Source organism: Chiloscyllium punctatum, chromosome 8 (assembly GCF_047496795.1).
Source record: "Chiloscyllium punctatum isolate Juve2018m chromosome 8, sChiPun1.3, whole genome shotgun sequence".
In the NCBI taxonomy this organism is placed as follows: Eukaryota; Metazoa; Chordata; class Chondrichthyes; order Orectolobiformes; family Hemiscylliidae; genus Chiloscyllium; species Chiloscyllium punctatum.
This window is the reverse complement of record NC_092746.1, coordinates 26,306,425-26,324,535: the sequence shown is the minus strand read 5'-3', so window position 1 is coordinate 26,324,535 and position 18,111 is coordinate 26,306,425. Positions and strand designations below refer to the sequence as shown.

General features: G+C 40.7%; 1 protein-coding gene across 3 annotated transcripts in view; it reads right to left on the bottom strand.

Moving 5' to 3' along the window:
* Positions 1-18,111, bottom strand: part of LOC140480421 (zinc finger protein 385D-like) — a 1,040,629-nt gene that overhangs the window by 158,568 nt on the left and 863,950 nt on the right. For all 3 annotated transcript variants that reach the window (XM_072575258.1, XM_072575256.1, XM_072575257.1), the window contains one exon: positions 8,644-8,754. In XM_072575258.1, the coding sequence (XP_072431359.1) occupies positions 8,644-8,754 (111 nt within the window). The remainder of the gene's footprint in view (positions 1-8,643; positions 8,755-18,111) is intronic.

Below are 18,111 nucleotides of genomic sequence, written 5' to 3'. Positions count from 1 at the left end.
TCTCAGCTTTTTCTGCCTTCAAGAAAACTTGTCCAGCTTCTCTCCATAGCTAAACTGTTCCATCTGTGGCAACATCCTGGTGAATCTCCAGTGTGATCACATCCTTCCTATAGTGCGAGCAGTGACCAGAACTGCACACATTACTCTGGATGCAGCCTAACCACAGTTCCAATTATAACCTGTCTGTTTTTGTAAGGCAAGTGTTCTGAACGCCTTCAACTGCCACCTTGAGGAATCAGTGAACAAACACTCCAAGATCCCTCCATTCGTCTGAGGTTCCTAGTATCCTTTCATTCTTTGAGTGCTCCCTTGTCTTGTCCCTCCTTCCAAAGTGGATCACCTCACACTTTTCCGGGTTAAACCCTGTATGTCATTGATCTGCGCATTCTTCTGTAACTTAAGACCATCATTGCCACTGCCACCCTGGCCAGTCTTCATGTCATCCGCAAACCTGGCTATCACTCCCCACCACCACATCCTCATCGACATCATTGAGATATATCACAAACAATAAGGGACCCAACAGAGATCCCCGTGGTCTGCCACTGGATACCAGCCTCCAGTCCTGCAAACTGCCTGTCTCCTCCACTAAGCCAATTTTAGATCCAACACACCATGTTACCCTGGATCCCATGGGTTTTTAACCTTCTTTATCAATCTCCCACATGGGACTTGTCAAAGGCCATGCTGAAATCAATATAAACTAGATCAACTGCACTATTTTCATCTAAAATCTGGTCATCTCCTCAGAAAATTCAACAAGATTCGTTAGGTGTGATCTAACGAATGTTTGACAGTCCCTGATCAAACTTTGCCTGTCCAAGTGAACATTAATTCTCTTTTTCAGACTTTCCCTACCAACGATGTCAGGCACTCTAGTCTATAAGGGTCTGGTTTATTTCTATCACCTTTGTTAAAAAGTGAAACCACATCAGCTGTGCTTCAGTCCTCTGATACGTCTCCTGTGCCCAGAGAGGAATTCAAACTTCGGAGAAAATAAATGGCAGTTACAAATATTCTTGGAGTCATTGAAGGTTTCAAAAGGAAGTCAAATCCTTTCAGGCATTATAAATGCTAAACAGAGAGAGGGTTAAGATGTGACAGACAAATACAAAAGGAAAAGAATCTCATTGTGCAGATATCTCTGGCAGGTGAGAGAGAAAAAAAACTAGCATCCCTGATTGATTGCTGCTTAAGTGGAGATGGCATTGTCTGAGTAAGTTGGAAAAGAAACATCCTCTGAGTAGTCAATCACAGTACCTGCATCGTAACTTGCTTAGAGGAAGGTAGAGACAAGCTTGGCATAGTGGCAGCAGTTGAGCAACTGTCCTAGCTGCAGGTGGAACTCTGCATTTAGTTCTTTGCTGACCCAGGCCCTGTAACAAATCTCCAGGAATCATCAGAGTGGCTCAGTGGTTACCACTGCTGCCTCACAGCGCCAAGTCCTGGGTTTGATTCCAACTTTGGGTCACTATGTGGAATTTGCACTTTCTCCCTGTGCCTGCGTGGGTTTCCTCTGAGTGCTATGGGTTCTTCCCACAGTCCAAAGATGTGCAGGTTCGGCAGATTGGCCATGCCATAGTGTCCAGGGATGTGCAGATAAGGTGAGTTAGCTGTGGTTAAAAAAAGTACCCATGTGGCATTATTGTGGATGGGCAGATCTGGGTGAGTTGCTCTTTGCAGACTCGTTGGGCAGAATGGCCTCTTTCTGCACTATAAGAATTCTATGATTCCCTCACCAGGTAGGTGCAATTATATCTTTAATTATCACTGGTGTCATCTTGGGTGTGGCCATTTGGAGCTTATTGATGACTGCAAAATGCTTTCACTAATGTAATACATAATATGAATGCCTAATACTGCAGGCAACGTTTCTGTATTGCTCTTCTTTGTACCAGTTGGGAGAGTCGGGTGGGCACAGTGAACTTATTGTGCAGCCCAACCTGTCCGGTATCCCTGTATTAATCTTATTTCCAAATATATCAGGTGGGAGATTCCCACTGGGAATCCCAGGGATTGCAGCACAGACATTGGGGGTACAAAAACAAAATTATTTTAAATGACATCAAAGCACACGAGAAACTAAATGCTAGCAAAATAATGCAACATAGGCAATAAAATGTTGAACAAATATTCTTCCTTGGGATTAAATTTTATGGTGTTCAGAATAACCTCAAAATCAAAACTGCATATGTTGCAAAAGGCAGACACTTTGACACTTGAAGATGGTGATAATATTGTGTGATGGAAGGTATGTGTGACCTGATCATTTTTGAAATTTGGAATGTTTTATTAAAGTGAGGCAGACTGATGTGCACTAATTTTATGAAGTCGTTTTGTTTTGCGAAAAAGATCTGGAAATCAGATTAAAGCAATGCTCTGAATCTAGCATTGCTCATAACCATGTGAATACAGTGTTAGAGAAAAGATGTTACACTTTAGATTAGATTAGATTAGATTAGATTACTTACAGTATGGAAACAGGCCCTTCGTTCCAACAAGTGCACACCAACCCTCCGAAGAGCTACCCACCCAGACCCATTCCCCTACATTAACCCTTCACCTAACACTACAGACAATTTAGCATAGCCAATTCACCTAACCTGCACGTTTTTGGACTGTGGGAGGTAACCGGAGCACCCGAAGGAAATCCACGCAGACACGGGAGAATGTGCAAACTCCACTCAGAAGTTGCCTGAGGTGGGAATTGAACCCAGGTCTCTGGCACTGTGAGGCAGCAGTACTAACCACTGAGCCACCGTGCCACCCACTTCTGGGTTTATGATGGATAGGATAAACACATTTGGAGCCATTCACTTGGTTTTCAGCTTAGTTCAGAAAAATTAGGGATTGAGTTCAGAGGCAAGATTTAATTTCTCTACTAGAAGTCATCTAATCACAGAGTCCCTCAAGTGTGGCAGAAGGCCATTCTGCCAATCGAGTCTACATCAACTCTTCGAAGGCCATCCCACCCAATTCCACCCCCTACCCTCTCCCTGTAACCCTAAATTTCCCATGGTGAATCCACCTAACCTGCACATCCCTGGACATTATGGGAAATTTAGCATGGCCAATCCACCTAACATGCACATCTTTGAACTGTGGGAGGAAACTGGAGCACCTGGAGGAAACACACGCACTCACAGGGCGAATGTGCAATCTCCACACAGAGTATGGCATCAAATGCAGATCCCTGAACTACTGTGCTTCCCCAGAGCAAAAGGTGTTTAATTTGTGAATCTTCCAGGCTGGGAGAGTTTGGGTAGAAATCTGCAGGTTATTACAATTGAGAAAATACAGACCCTTAGATTCATTCATAACAGCAGAATGTCAGAAGAGAATCATCAGATTATTTCCACAGCCAATGGGTAAAAACCTGGAAGGAGTCAGTTAAATAGAAACTGAACATTTGGCGGGGGGGGGGGAGGTAGTGGGTGTGGTAATTTCTCCATTCTTGAGTGTGCATAACATATGTTGTTTGGAAACAGGTAATGTTTTTAAATATAGTAAATGCATATGTATAAATATGGATAGAACTGGCCTTTTTTGTACTTACTTTTGTGTAACAAAGTTATGTTCTGTTATTAAAAACCATCTGCAGTCTTGTGTAAAAATATTTCAGTCAGTAACCACCATGCTGGCTAACTGCAAAAATCGAAAAACTCTGACTTTACGAAGCCTGGTTTTATCCTGGGATTTGAGTTGTCCAATGATACCATCAGCTGGGATCGTAACAATTGTTATGAAGTTTCTAATTAATAGAAGGTTGGTCTCTGTCAATCAGCTGACATAGGCAGAGGATCTGCCATTGAACAGATATGGAACGTGGATCAATGTCCCTGTGAGATGTCAAATATGTCTCACTTCTCCTCAACATGATAAAAAAACTCAGCATTGAAAATGAACAAATGTTTTGCATTGAAAATAATGTTCATTTTTATGTATTGAACATCATATAAATGTAAAACTTCATAGAATCTCAGAAGATGTGCTTTATCCATCAAGAAAACTTAACATTATATTACAGTGGTGAGCTTATCACTCATCTATTATTCTGAGATGTGGTCTTTTGATAAATCTATCTGGCAGCATAGGTACATTTATCTCTGTCCAATTGCTTCTTTCATACACTGTACAATGCATACTGATTTGCCAAGGCATCCAGGCTGATTTACGGCTACATAAGCGCTGAAATGAAATCACATGCGGCATTTCAGTATGGCAATCTCCAGCAGTGTGATCATAATAGGAATGAAACATATAGCCATTTGTCCTGTAGCTGATGGAGCTCTGCATTGACTATGCTACATTCTTAACCTCTGTCTGAATAAGTGATCTGAAAGCATAAATACTCATTTTTGCCACTTCTATTTCACCACAATTTGAATTCTCTTCTGTTCAAGAGGGGCAGACATTTTTACAAGGCATTGGGAGTAATGTCTAGACATGGGATGGGCATTAACGTAGGTTGGCAGAAGACATTATAAATCTTAGTTCTATTTTTCTTTGCCACCCAATCAACACTACAAAATCAAGCCATAACCAATGGAAGACCTCAATATAACCGTGCCAGTGGATTGGTCCAGGATTGTACTCCAACCTTTGCTGCCTTCCAGCATTTAGCAAAGTTGATTTTGTAAGTGGAACTGGACATACAACTCAATTTCCACTCAGGATACACCCATCTGTCTGTACCTCATGTGAACACCAGTGTTATTACAACCAATGAGTCATTACCTCAGCTTTTCCACAATCTCAACCACAACTGTCTTAAATTCTGGGTACAGGACTGATTGGCAACCTTTTTATTTGAAGACTGCTGCTCTTTGGAGATCAATACAATTTGTCTGAATCCACTTGTACCCTTTTGGAGACAATTATGAAATCGAAGGAAGCACAATCATAGAATCAATGAATGGCTACAGTCCAGAAAGTGGACAATCAGCCATTGCATCTGTATCAAGCTCCCAAATGCAAATGAGCTCATACCACACCCATCATCTCTCATTTAGAAAGTTATTAAAAACTCCAATGGTACATTGCATTTCCAACCAAAGGAGCAGGAATACCTGGCCTCAACTAGTCCACTGCTCTGACTGCTATTTATCTCGAGAGACCAGATGAAGGTTCTGATCTTGCAAAACCACCATCAAAACAAAAGAGACCTGGCTTCACTAAGGATTCTTCCCATCTGCCCTCCAAAACCTTTGGTAGGAACCAACAGAACCACTGTGCAATTTTGATGCCAAACTTCAGCTGAGGAAGTTTACCTTTACACAGATACAGACGCTATTTAAAAGTCAGCAGCAAACTCTCCTTGTCCTTTTCAACCTGTCTGAAACCATTGATATAATTAAGCACAGCAATCTTTCAAACATCAGCATTTGTCTTGTTGAGTGAATTGTCTTTGCCTGATTTCACAATTACTTATCTGGTCATAGTTGGAGAACCTCCTATAATTGCACCCTATCCCAAAACCTGTAAGGACCCATCTCCTCTCCATTAAAGTGGAATCCCTTGGACAACAGCAAAAATATAGCTGTCCTACCTGGAGTTAAGGAGGATCTCTGTCTGTAACACATAAGGCAACCTCTATGCTTTCCCAAAGTGAGCACTCCAATTCCCAGCATGAATGTTCATTCAGTTTGCTGCTGCAGACTCCTAACCTCTACACTTATTCAACGTTTTTCTATGTAATTTTGCAAATCCAATAGTAAGCATGGATATGTGACAGAGTAGTACAATATCAGAGTGCCTGTGAGATCCTGGTATGTTTGAGAAGATATGTATGTAACCTTTCCTGTGGTCCCTTATAAAGAAGGTGGAGTTGTAGTAGTGATTCTTCCATCTGATTTACATCTGGCTATTAACATTCAGCAATAAGTCAAACCATAGATTAGCTGTGTTATAATGTCAGCAGAACTCTTTGATTGATGTGTCACAATCATAAAGTTCATTCTTTCACTCTGGAAGATTATCCAAAGTTTGATTTACAATGTAAATGAACTAATGTAATGATGTGAAATGTGCCTCTGTTTATTGTCTGTCATTTACACAGGATCTTATTTTCATATAAATGACTCATGACTATTTTGTTTACATTCTCTCTCCAAATAACAAATTTGTTGCACTTTAAAAATAAATCAAGGACTCACTCGCGAAAAACTCAATTCCTTCTGCAATGACTACACTTTACTTTTATAGTACTTCACAAAATCACAGAAACACAGGAGTATTACAGCACAGAAGGCCACTCAAGACACTGTGCCTGGGCCAGCTTGTTAAATCAATATTACTACCTAATGCCAATCTCTTGCTTTATCCCTGTATCGTTGAACATTATTTTTATCCAATTAATCATCCCATTCCCTCTTCAATGCTTCAGGTGAAACACCCTCCACTATACTTCAAGACAGTGCATTCCATGCCTTAACCACTTGTCAAGTGAAAAGAGTTTTCCACTTCACGATTGCTGCCTTTGCAGTTCACTTTAAATCAAGACCTTCTTGTTCCTGTTTTGCTAATGAGCAGGACCAGTTTCTCCCTACTTACTCTATCCATCCCTCTCTCAGGTTTGTAAACCTCGATCAAATCTCCTCCTAATCCTCTTCTCTTCAAGGAGAACAGTCCCAATTTCTTAAATCTATGTACATAACTGATGTTTCACATCTCTAGAACCATTCATGTGAATAACTTCTGCACTCTCTCCAATGTGTTCATATCCTTCCTTTAATGTGATGCCAGGACAATAATCCAGGTAACATCTATCAAGTCTTGTACAAGTTTAACATCACCACCTTGTTCTTGTACTGTATGTCCTTATAAAGAAGCCAATGACCCTGGATGCCTTGCTTACTGCTCCCTCTAGCTATCCTGCTACTTTCAAAGACCTGTGCTCATGCATACCCAGGTACCTTAACTCCTACACTTCCCCACAGAATTTAACCCCCTATTTTATATTGTCTTTCAATGTTCTTCCGACCAAAATGCAGAATCTCATTCTTCTCTGTACTGCAACTCACCTGCCCAATTCACCAACTTGTCAACATCCTTTTGGAGTTCCACATTGTCATCCTCACAGTTTACAATTCTAAGTGTTGTGTCATCAGTAAACTTTGAAATTGCCCCTGCACACTAAGATCTAGATCATTAACATAAATATCAAGAAAAGCAAGGATCACACTACCAATTCCTGGGAACTCCACTCAAATCGTCCTCCAGCCCAAAAGTAATACATTGACCATTATTTACAAGCACTCAGCCAATTTTGTATTCATGTTGCTATTGACTCTTTTACAGTCAGAGTCACAGAGGTGTACAGCATGGAAAGAGATATCCTTCGGGCCAACTCACCTATGCCAACAGAAATCCTAAATCAATCTAGTCCCATTTGCTAGCACTTGGTCCACATTCATCAACACCCTTTTCTATTCATGTGCCCATCCAGTTGCCTTTTAAATGTTATAATTGTACTAGCCTCCACCACTTCCTCTGGCAACTCATTCTACACATGCATCAGCCTCTGCACAAAAAATTGTCCCTTAGGTCCCTAACAAATCTTTCCCCTCTCACCCTAAACCTATGCCCTCTAGTTCTAGACTCCCCCACCCTAGGGAAAAGACCCTGTCTATTTACCCTATCCATGCCTATCATGATTTTATAAACTCTTCAAGGTCACCCCTCAGTCTCTGACGCACTGGGAAAACAGCTCCAGCCTGTTCAGCCTGTCCTAATACCTCAAACCCTCCAACCTGGTAACATCCTTGTAAATCTTTCCTGAACCCTTTCAAGTTTCACAACATTCCTCCGATCGGAGGGAGACCAGAATTTTCCAGCACACAATAAGTCTGTTGAGGGAGTTTAGCTTTATACATTGTTAAAACTCAAGTACAAATTTTTTCCTGTCCTTTTTAACATGTCTGAAACCACTGACATAATTGGCAATAGCAATCTTTTCAAATGCCTTAGAAGGTTCTGTTAATGTGTTTTAGCAATGCCTAAATTTGACCTTGGGTGAACTCAATTGTTTTTTAAATGCGACTAGTGCTGAATTAAAAGACCGGTGTTTGGAGAATTTCACAGATACAATACACCTAAGACATCGCTGTGTGAACTGTACAAAGCTAGGCACTGCTACATGTTTTTTCTTGAGAATATTTTCTAAAGCCTCCAGGTGCAACATTTTTCGCACTGGTGAGTTTGAACAACAAATCTGAACTGCAGCTCATCCATGACAGAAAGTGATAGATGACTGAGATAAGATGCTGAATGGGTCAAAAAATTCTTCATCTGCAAAATAACTGGCAATGACAACACACCAGAACGTTTCTCTCCAAGGTCCTAAATCTGAACATCACATTCACGTTGTCATAATTTCTCTATTATTTTAGTGCAGGTCATTAACAAAATAAATTAGCAGTTTTAGTGAGGCTCCAGTGTTGCAATACAAAATAACCAGATGCAACTACAGAGGAACTTGTTTCTACAACAGAGTACCAGCCATAAAATCTCTAGAACATGCCATTCCAAGTTCATGTGCCAGTAGAATGTTTGCTTTTGCCTCATGTTCATCAGGGTATTGTGTGTCATCTCTGGAGCAATTAGCTATGGGCTCAAGTGCACCCTTGTCCCTTGTACACTCACATCAGAATTAAATCTTAGTTGGCAGATGTTGCATGAAATTACTTGTTTTCTTCTTGGAGGAAGAGGAACCCCAAACGTGTGATTTATCACTGCTTTCTGAACTGGGTCCATCTGTGAAAAAGGACAAGAAATTCAATTAGATTTCTTTATCTTCTTCAAAGGTCACAGCCTGACTTACTAAAATGTTGTTGTGTATTTTAAAGATGTTCATTTGCTGCACCTTTTATCTCTGTAAACGTTCTCCTCTTTTTTCCTATATTAAACCTGATTCTGGGAATAGTTAAGTGAATCGCTTCTGGGATTTTGCTAGTGTCATTCAACGGATTGTTAGAAAAGCCAGAAGAGTTTGGCTTTTCTTCACACCCTCCCTCCAGCCAAGTGTTTCATCTTCTTTCAGCGTCTTCCCACACTGACAAGATTTTTGCATAATGAACTGAGGACCTAGACTTGTTTGTTAACAATCTTGCATATTTAGTTGGTACTCCATTTTCCAACCTATGCTGTGCCTAACATTTTTGAATCCACGACACTTTTTAAAAAAAAATCCAGCAAGAATAGAAGTAATGTGAGCAATTGTAACATAATAGCTGCTCGTGGAGGTCAACAGTTAAAATGGAGAGTATCTTTGGCACAGCAATTCGCTTTTAATGTGAATCTTTTAAGCTTCAGAAACAGCCAAGCTGAGGTTGAAGCCCCAGCATTCAATGCTGATTGTTTGGCTAATTTTGGTGCAGACATATAAAGGCCCCTTTAAAAAATGTCGAAAGAGAAATTATTGTGATTCAACGATCAATTGTATAGCTATTATAAATGAATACGATGTCACTGGTATCAGCCAACATTTGACCATATTATAGGTGACGGCTTTTAATTTCTGGTTTTCTTTGAAGTGATGGTTGAGAGACTTAATAGGAATTTTGATAGACTAGTCAAAAAAGACCTGGTTATGGTGTGCAATTTTAAGTCAAGGAATTGAAGATCTTTATCCAGCACACAGATTGCCAAAATTCCTTGTGACCCATTCAGTTGCTTATCACACAGCTAGCAGACTGCATAGGAAAAGATAGTCATCAACACTTTCATCACCTTGACCTGGTTAGGATGCTTCAGTGAGCTTTTATTCATTCCTACTCACTTTTGATATTTCAGCCCTTTTCTTATCCCCCATCTCCTACCAATTAAATTTAAGCCTCTCAGTCAAGGTGGAAATTGTTTCCATCTTCCTACATAGTTCAAGTCAGGACTGCATCTTCCACCAATTTTATGCTGATGCTTTTTTTTTCAGTTTCAGTTTCAGGTAGCACATCTATTCCATAATCATGTTAAAAAAGTGAAGGACAAAAATAAAAGAAAACACCAGGAATCTTAACTGTAACAACATTCAACAGATCCAACCAATGCAGAGCAGTCCAGGTAAAAATTGAAATACTGAATAACCAAACAGCCAAATGAAAGCCAGAGGTAGTTCATACTCAAACTGTACTGTGCAGGTCAGATCAGGTCTGGTCATTAGGACAGAGGAGAAAGATATTGAAGTGTTGAAGGTAATTGATAGAAGAGTAAAAGGAATGCAACTGCATAGAATTGCTGTCTGACACATTGTCCTGTCCTGACTGCTGGAACCACTGACATTCTTCATCTCACTATGCATAAAATAGTCAAGGAAAGTATAAACAAGAGATAACAATAACAACTGTTATTACTCCAACATTTACTCTTTGTTTGTTCACTTTGGGGATGTGAGTGTCAGGGGGAAGATCAACATTTATTTCCCATCCTTAGTTGAGGTTGGGAAGGTGCTTCAACACCTGCTTCAACTTACCTAGTCTATGTAGTGTAGGTAGACCAGGCTGCTATTAGCAAGGGGATGCCAGAACTTTAACACTCCAACAGTGAAAGAAGGGTGACATATTTCCTAGTCAGGATGGTATGGGATTTTGGAGGGAAAATTGTAGGTAGTGGTGTTCCTGAGTGTCTGCTGCCCTTCTTCTAGGCTAGGGGTTTTGGAGGCGCTATTAAAAGAATCTTGGTGAATTGTTGATGTGCATTTTGTAGGTCGGACATATTGCAAAAATATTGCATTAGTGGTAAAGGGAGTGAATGATGATGACAACTTCATTATGTACCTTGGCAATAACATAAAAAACTAACTGTAACAAATGATAAAATCTTTCTCAGTCACCTTGACCACAAAAAATTTGCTCGGACTTCCTTTTCAATCACATAAGTTTAATATTCATATATAGGTTGAACAAAACTAACCATCCAACCAGTTTAGTGCAGAGATAATTTTAAAAATGAGAAAGAAAACACAAATTGGCAGCTTATCCCAGACGGCTGCCTAATCATCTGATCAAATTCTGCACCAGTCCTCACTGTTAGGCAGTACTGATTGCAAATCAAACAGAAACAGAAGGGGCTTTCAGACACAGCAACATTACAGAAATGGAGACTGATATGCAGTCAACTCATCATCAAGGTGACAGATGTTTCCTAATAAAATGAAGGAGTCCAAGGAACTCAAGCTACAACAGATGTAGCACAGGTCTGATAATGTAAAATTTCATACAGAATCATCAAAATATTTTCCATTCTTCACCAACCTTGCATACACACGTAGTCTCACTCACTCTCAACAACTAGAAATACCCAGTAGTCTGTGTGGTGATGGCAGAGGGGCAGAGCATATGTTGTCCTGTGTGCATGAGGTGTTATAATTGGAAAATGGAGCAGAGAGCAATAACTCAGGGTCTATGCTTCTTAAACATGTGCCACAATTACCTGGCAAGCCAGTCATGCAACATAGGAACGTCCATGTTTGCTTTTGTAGAACTGATAGAGATTGATTGCATCAGACACCGAAGAAGACTTATGCCTATGCAGCAGGACCTAGTCAATGTTCAGACTTGGGCTGAGAAGTGAGAAGTTACAAGTGCCAGGAATGAGCATCTCTTAAGTGAGAGTCTAACCATCACTTCTTGACATTCACTGTATCATCATCAATGCAAACCACTTTCAAAATCCTAGAATCACATATATATTGTGACGACATGACAAGTCAGAAGCTGGGTGATTCACCCTTGACAGCTCCAAGTCTTTCTCACCATCTACAAAGTACTAGTCAGGAGTGTGATGGAGTACTCTCAAAGTGCCTGAATGAGTGCAGCTCCAATATTATGATCTTTGCTTTATTTCCAACCCGTCCACTACCTTAACCTTCTAGTTTTTTTAGCATGTTACACATCCAGTCCTCTACCACTGTTGGAGACTGACTGCAATGATCTACAAGATACACAACAGCAACGTGTCAAAGTTTTGCAGACACTTTGCCAATCCATGATCTGTGCCACCTAGAATGGCAGTAGAATCTTTGGAACACCACTTATCCAGGTCACACATTTTCCTAAGTTGCACATTGTCAGAGTCCTAGAAATCACTAACGTATCAGTACTGTTGACATATGTAGAGCACATTGATTGCAGTAATTCAAGAAGATGGCTCAACAGCATGTACTCAAGAGCAGTTAGGACGGGTCAATAAATGCCCTTACCAATGATGTGCACATCCAGAGAACAAATATATCATGCTTTCAGTTAATGCCAGTTCGTCCTACTGTAGGACTGTACATCTGAGTATGGTGCTATGCTGAAACAATAAAAAGTAATGAGGTTCTTTATAAACCCGATTGCACAGAGGGCTATACAGAGTATTTATTTACATTCTTCAGAAACACTACATGCCAATCAGTTTAAATTGTACTGTATACTCAGGGTGGTGTCCTAGGCCCAAACGTCTTCAGCTGCTTCATCAATGATCTTCCTTCCATTATAAGGTCAGAAGTTGGAACACTCACCAATGATTGCACAATGTTTAATACTATTCACAACTCCTTAGCTACTGAAGCAATCCATATCCAAATGCAGTAAGACCTAGATAAATACTAGGCTTGGGCCTAAAAGCTATAATTGACATTCATGCCACACAATGGTCATCTCCAATAAGAGTCAAAAAGTGTGGCACTGGAAAAGCACAGCCAGTCAGACAGCATTTGAGGAGAAAGAGAGCCAACATTTCAAGCATAAGCACTTCATCAGGAATGTGGGCTCAAATAAGAGACTTCCAAAGAAATCTCCAATAAGAGACAACATATCCATTGCCTTTTGAAATCCAACGGTATTACCATCAATGAGTGGTCCACTATCAAATCTCATATGCTACCATTGACCAGAAACTGAGCCGGATTAGCTGGATACAAATACAGTGGCTACATGAGCAGGTCAGAGGTTCTGAATATTGCATCAAATAACTTAATTGTTGACTCCCCAGAGCTTGCCCACCATATACAAAGCGCAAGTCAGGAATGTGATTGAATATTTCTTATTTGCCTAGATAAGTGCAGCTCCAACAACACTCAAAATGCTTAACACTATCCAGCACAAAGGAGTTCACTTGAATAGCACCACTAGCACAAATATTCCACTCCTTCCATCACCCACACTCAATCCCCACTGCTGCCAATATCTACCAGATGCACTGGAGAAAGATCCTTAGACAGTACCTTCCACTTTGAAGGACAGGGGCAGCAGATACATGGGAATACCACTGTCTGCAAGTGCCCCTCCAAGCCACTCACTATCCTGATTTGGAAGCATATCACCATTCCTTCAATGTCAATACAAGATTAAAATCCTGGATATTCCCTTCCTAATTATGTTGTGGTCTACCTACACCAAATGGACTCCAGTGTCTCAAGTGGGCAGCTCACCACCATCTTGTCAAGGGCAACTAGGGACAGGAATACATGCTGACTCAGCTAGCAAGGCCCACATCTCAACAATAATTAAAATGCTTGATTCGCCTATTTTACAATTAGATTCATTCTCTGTCCAGAGCAATTTAAATAAAATACACTTCAGTAAGATGTCTATCACCCTGGGCCAATGAGTGGCTCTCCTGTCCCTGATTCAGTGTTGTGGAGTGAACATGTAATCCTAGCTGATACCTGAGTGTGTAATACTAAAATAATCCTGCATTGTTAAAGATGCTGTATTTCTGCTGAGACTTTAAACTAAAGCTTAACCTGCAAAAGCGGATTTCAAAGATCATCTGGGACAACTCGAAAAGGAACATCATATTCTCTTGCTGCTTCTCTTACATCGTTCCCTCAACTAACTCCAGAAAGACCAGCCTGTATGGTCTATGCATTACTGAGTGTGAATCTGTTAGCTTGCTGCCAATATAACAACATTGCATCAGAGTTTTACAGCTTGAACCATTTTTGATATATCCCAAGGATGCAAAAAATGATACACAAGTGCAAACTTTTTCTCAGTGTGGACTTTATTGTGTTATCAGCAACTTTTGATTAGATTAGATTCCCTACAGTGTGGAAACAGGCCCTTCAGCCCAACCAGTCCACACCGACCCTCCGAAGAGTAACCCACCCAGACTAACACACCTAACACTACAGGCAATTTATCATGGCCAATTCACCTGATCTGCACATCTTTGTGACTGTGGGAGTAAACCAGAGCACCCGGAGGAAACCCACGCAGAGAATGTGCAAACTCCACACAGACAGTCGCCCGAGGCTAGAATCAAACCTGGTACTGTGAAGCAGCAGTGCTAACCACTGAGCCACCATGCTGCCCTTTGGCAGAGGTAGGTGGGAATACATAGCTGCAGCTTCCCTATATCTTTGCTGTTTGAAAATTATTGAAATCATAATCACAAAGAGATTACAGTAGGTGTAAATATTGGTTGTACTCATTTGCAAGCAACAGATTTATAGTAAAAAATGCAGGATTTCTTAAATTTATTTCTCTGTTCGATTGTAGATGCACATTATATAAATGAGGTAACTCCCCAAGTGCATTGAAAAGTAATTTCATGTAAGTTGGTTCAATATTTCATTACAAACAGTAATTGATGGATTCATATTAGTGATTCTGCCACTTATATCACTTGAGGAAGTCAGGGGGTTAAACTTGATAAAAACCAATAAATGAGGATTAAAATTGTGATACACACACCAATTTTGTGCTGCCTGCATATTTTAGTAATTCCAGCATCCAGTCATTGCTAACTGTGCTGTGGTTAGTTGGATATATCAGCAAGAGGCCAATGGTCAGTCCCACTTCAAACTACCCTGCACTGTTTAAACCTAACCCTGATCTGGGAAATACTAAACAGCATGGGAGAGAATGAACTCGTAGGTTTTCAGTCAATTGTTGGAGGCTTTGGTGGAGGATGTGACAAGAAGGAGAGTTATCCCCTCTCCACGAGGCGATCAAGATCCTACTGAGAAGGTGATGGTAGCAGGTAGCCATGACATTTAGTGCAAGGAGGCAAAAGTGAGGACTGCAGATGCTGGAAACCAGAGTTTAGATTAGAGTGGTGCTGGAAAAGCACAGCAGGTCAGGCAGCATCTGAGGAGCAGGAAAATTGACGTTTTGGGCAAAAGCCCTTCATCTGTGCAAGGAGTCAAGCCCCGGGGATCTGGATTCAGTATCACAAAAAGTTCAATGACCTCCAAGAGTGGTCAAAATTAGTGAATGCCATGTTCATATGCAATATCTTTCCAACTGCACCCTAGTTTAAATCATAGAATTCCCATCACCTACCTACCAACTGCCCTTATCAATCAAGACTCATGCAACTTGTCACAGCAGTCCAGGAATATGTCCTCCAACACACTACTAGGATTTCTCAGACTCTGCCCCAGGGTTTCACAGTTGGCCAATCGAGGATTTAACATCATCCTACCCCTGCCACTCCACCACTGCTGTTACCAGTCGTATAACCTAATTTCTACAACCAATGTGGAGTTGGTGCAAACTGAACCTGTACCCTCAAGGCCCAGAGCTGCTCAAAGTCACCTTGCCTGGCTAAGTGCAGCTCCCACTGGTGAAAGTCAGCAACCTTCCTCCAACCAAACTGGCTTTGGTGTGGAGCTGTATATGTACAACAGGATAGACAGACAACATGAAAAACAGGCACTGAAGAATGATCAGGAAGCCTTTGGATTCAAATTGGCACGACTTAATTTATGTAGTTGATTGTAAAAGTTTATTCTGTGGTATCTTTGATGCAATCTTGGGGACACATGATGGCCAGTGTCAGTGTAGCAAGGTGTGAAATTGTGGATGCGTGGGAGTTGAATAGCATTCACAAACAACTACCCAGAAAGAGGTTGGCTAGGTATTGTCTTTTCTCTTTTATCTTTTCCTCTTCTTCATCATACTTTTGATCCTCTAGCTCACCATACAGTGTAGTGCATGGATTGTGTATTCCTGATAGTGAGGGTTAGCAGCAAGAAGCAGACCATGAATTTTCAAACCCACTTTGCTGAAAAACTGATTAGCTTCTCCAAAATAATGCAGTCAGTGGAAGCATTGCTTGAGCACACCATTCTGTATGGCAGCATGGCTTCCATCTTATGCCTGCAGCTCACAAGTACACGGATTATCCACCAGAATACCACATTAAGTTGCTTTACTATCCATTTGATGGCCTCTTGAGATGACAGGGAGAGAAATGAGTGTCTTTCATGGCAGATCTTAATGGGCAGTGGGACATGATTTATTTCATGATCTGAGGACTCATGGTTACAATCAACCAATTTCTACTTACAGAACAGGTAGCCACACCATCCATACCTCATGGAGATTCAGTTCAGTACAGTCCACCGTCTTTGAGGGATGTTAAGCTAGGGAGCTCTGCTGAGGTATTAGCAGTGAGATGTTGGTTCTTGCATCCATCTGGATAGTATGTTATTCCAAACTGCATTAAAATTTCCTGCTGTTTCCCAGATTGATGAGCCAGATTTTAATCACTTTCTTGGTAGGTTTTCCTGATCCACCAAAATGTGGGTGTTGCCGATGCCTTTTTCTGTTTCATGGAACTCAATTGGATTGTGGTGAATAAAAGATTGAGCAATATGAAACAACCATCAGAGCCAATGACAGATTGGATTTAAGTGTTCCTGATCTGCATGGAAGTGTTCTGCTACACATTGTTGTGTGGTGCATGCAGAATCATGAGACAAAGCAATATTCTTCAGCATCGTAACATATTGAAAGTCTTGAAGTGTGAAGTATTCTGACTGTATTTCCCCATGATATTCCAGTTCCAGATCAGGCTCATCATGATGAGAAGTCATAGAGATGTACAGCACAGAAACAGACTCTTCTGTCCAACTCATCCATGCCGACAAGATATCCTAATGTAATTTAGTCTGTTTGCCAGCATTTGGCTCATATCCCTGTAAATCCTTCCTTTCCATGTACCATCCTGATGCTTCTTCAATGTTGTAATTGTACCAGTCTCCACACCTCCTCATTCTACACATTCCATACATGCACCACCCTTTGTGTGAAAACGTTGCCCCTTCGGTCCCTTTCAAATCTTTCTCCTCTCACCTTAGACCTATGCCCTGTAGTTTTGGATTCCCCTACTCTGGGGAGAAGACCTTGGCTGTTCACCCTATTCATGCCCCGATATGTATTTGATGACAAGTAAAGTTGATGATAAACCTAATGTGGTCTCCATATAGGTGCAGGTTCATCAGGAACCTGTCAGCTAAAATCATGCAGAAGATAATCAAACACCCAAAAAGAGCCATTCTGAAAAGTATGAAAACGTGAAACCTGCATTCCAAAGTCACAAACCACGTCATTAGTGAAAAGACACACAGCAACTACTTTCCAGTTTGCCTTTGGTTTTCAAATACATTCCGAACTTGAAATGTCACGGAATGAAGGCATCTTAATACTGTATCAACAAAGTGTTATGGCACAGAAGAAGGCCATTTGGCCCACTGTATCTGCCCCAGCTCTCTAACTGTAAGGCATGGCCATCATCTGATCTTCTGTTTCTCTTCCTGCATCCTTGCACATTTACTCTCTTGAATACCTCAATTGAATCTATTATCACTTTTCTTCCAGGAAGCAAATTACTGATTCAGATCATGTATCATATTTTCTCACATCACATTTGCTTGTTTTGAAAATCACATTAAGTCTGTACCCACTCATTCTTGATCATTTATAAGCGGGCAGAGTTTCTCCCTATCCTGTTCACTTCATGATTGAAAATTTCTGACAGATCAGCTTTTAAGCTGTCCAGGAGAAATCCCAACCTCTCCAATCTATCCTCACAACTGAAGCTTTCCATCTCTGGAACCATTCTTTTCAATCTCTTCTGCACTCTTTCAATGCATTCACATCCTTTTATAATGATTACATCCTAAACAACTCACCTTGTTCCATATGACTACTAATTCTATCCTGAATATTGCTTCTAAAGCTTACTCACCATTGAAGTTTAATTGTCTAATCATTGCTTGGCTTATGCTTACAACCTTTATGAATAAGGACATATTTGCAAATCTCCAATCATCTGGAACCTCCAAAGTCTAGGGAAGACAGAGACTATGACCAGTGCTCCTGGAGTTTGATTCTCAACTCT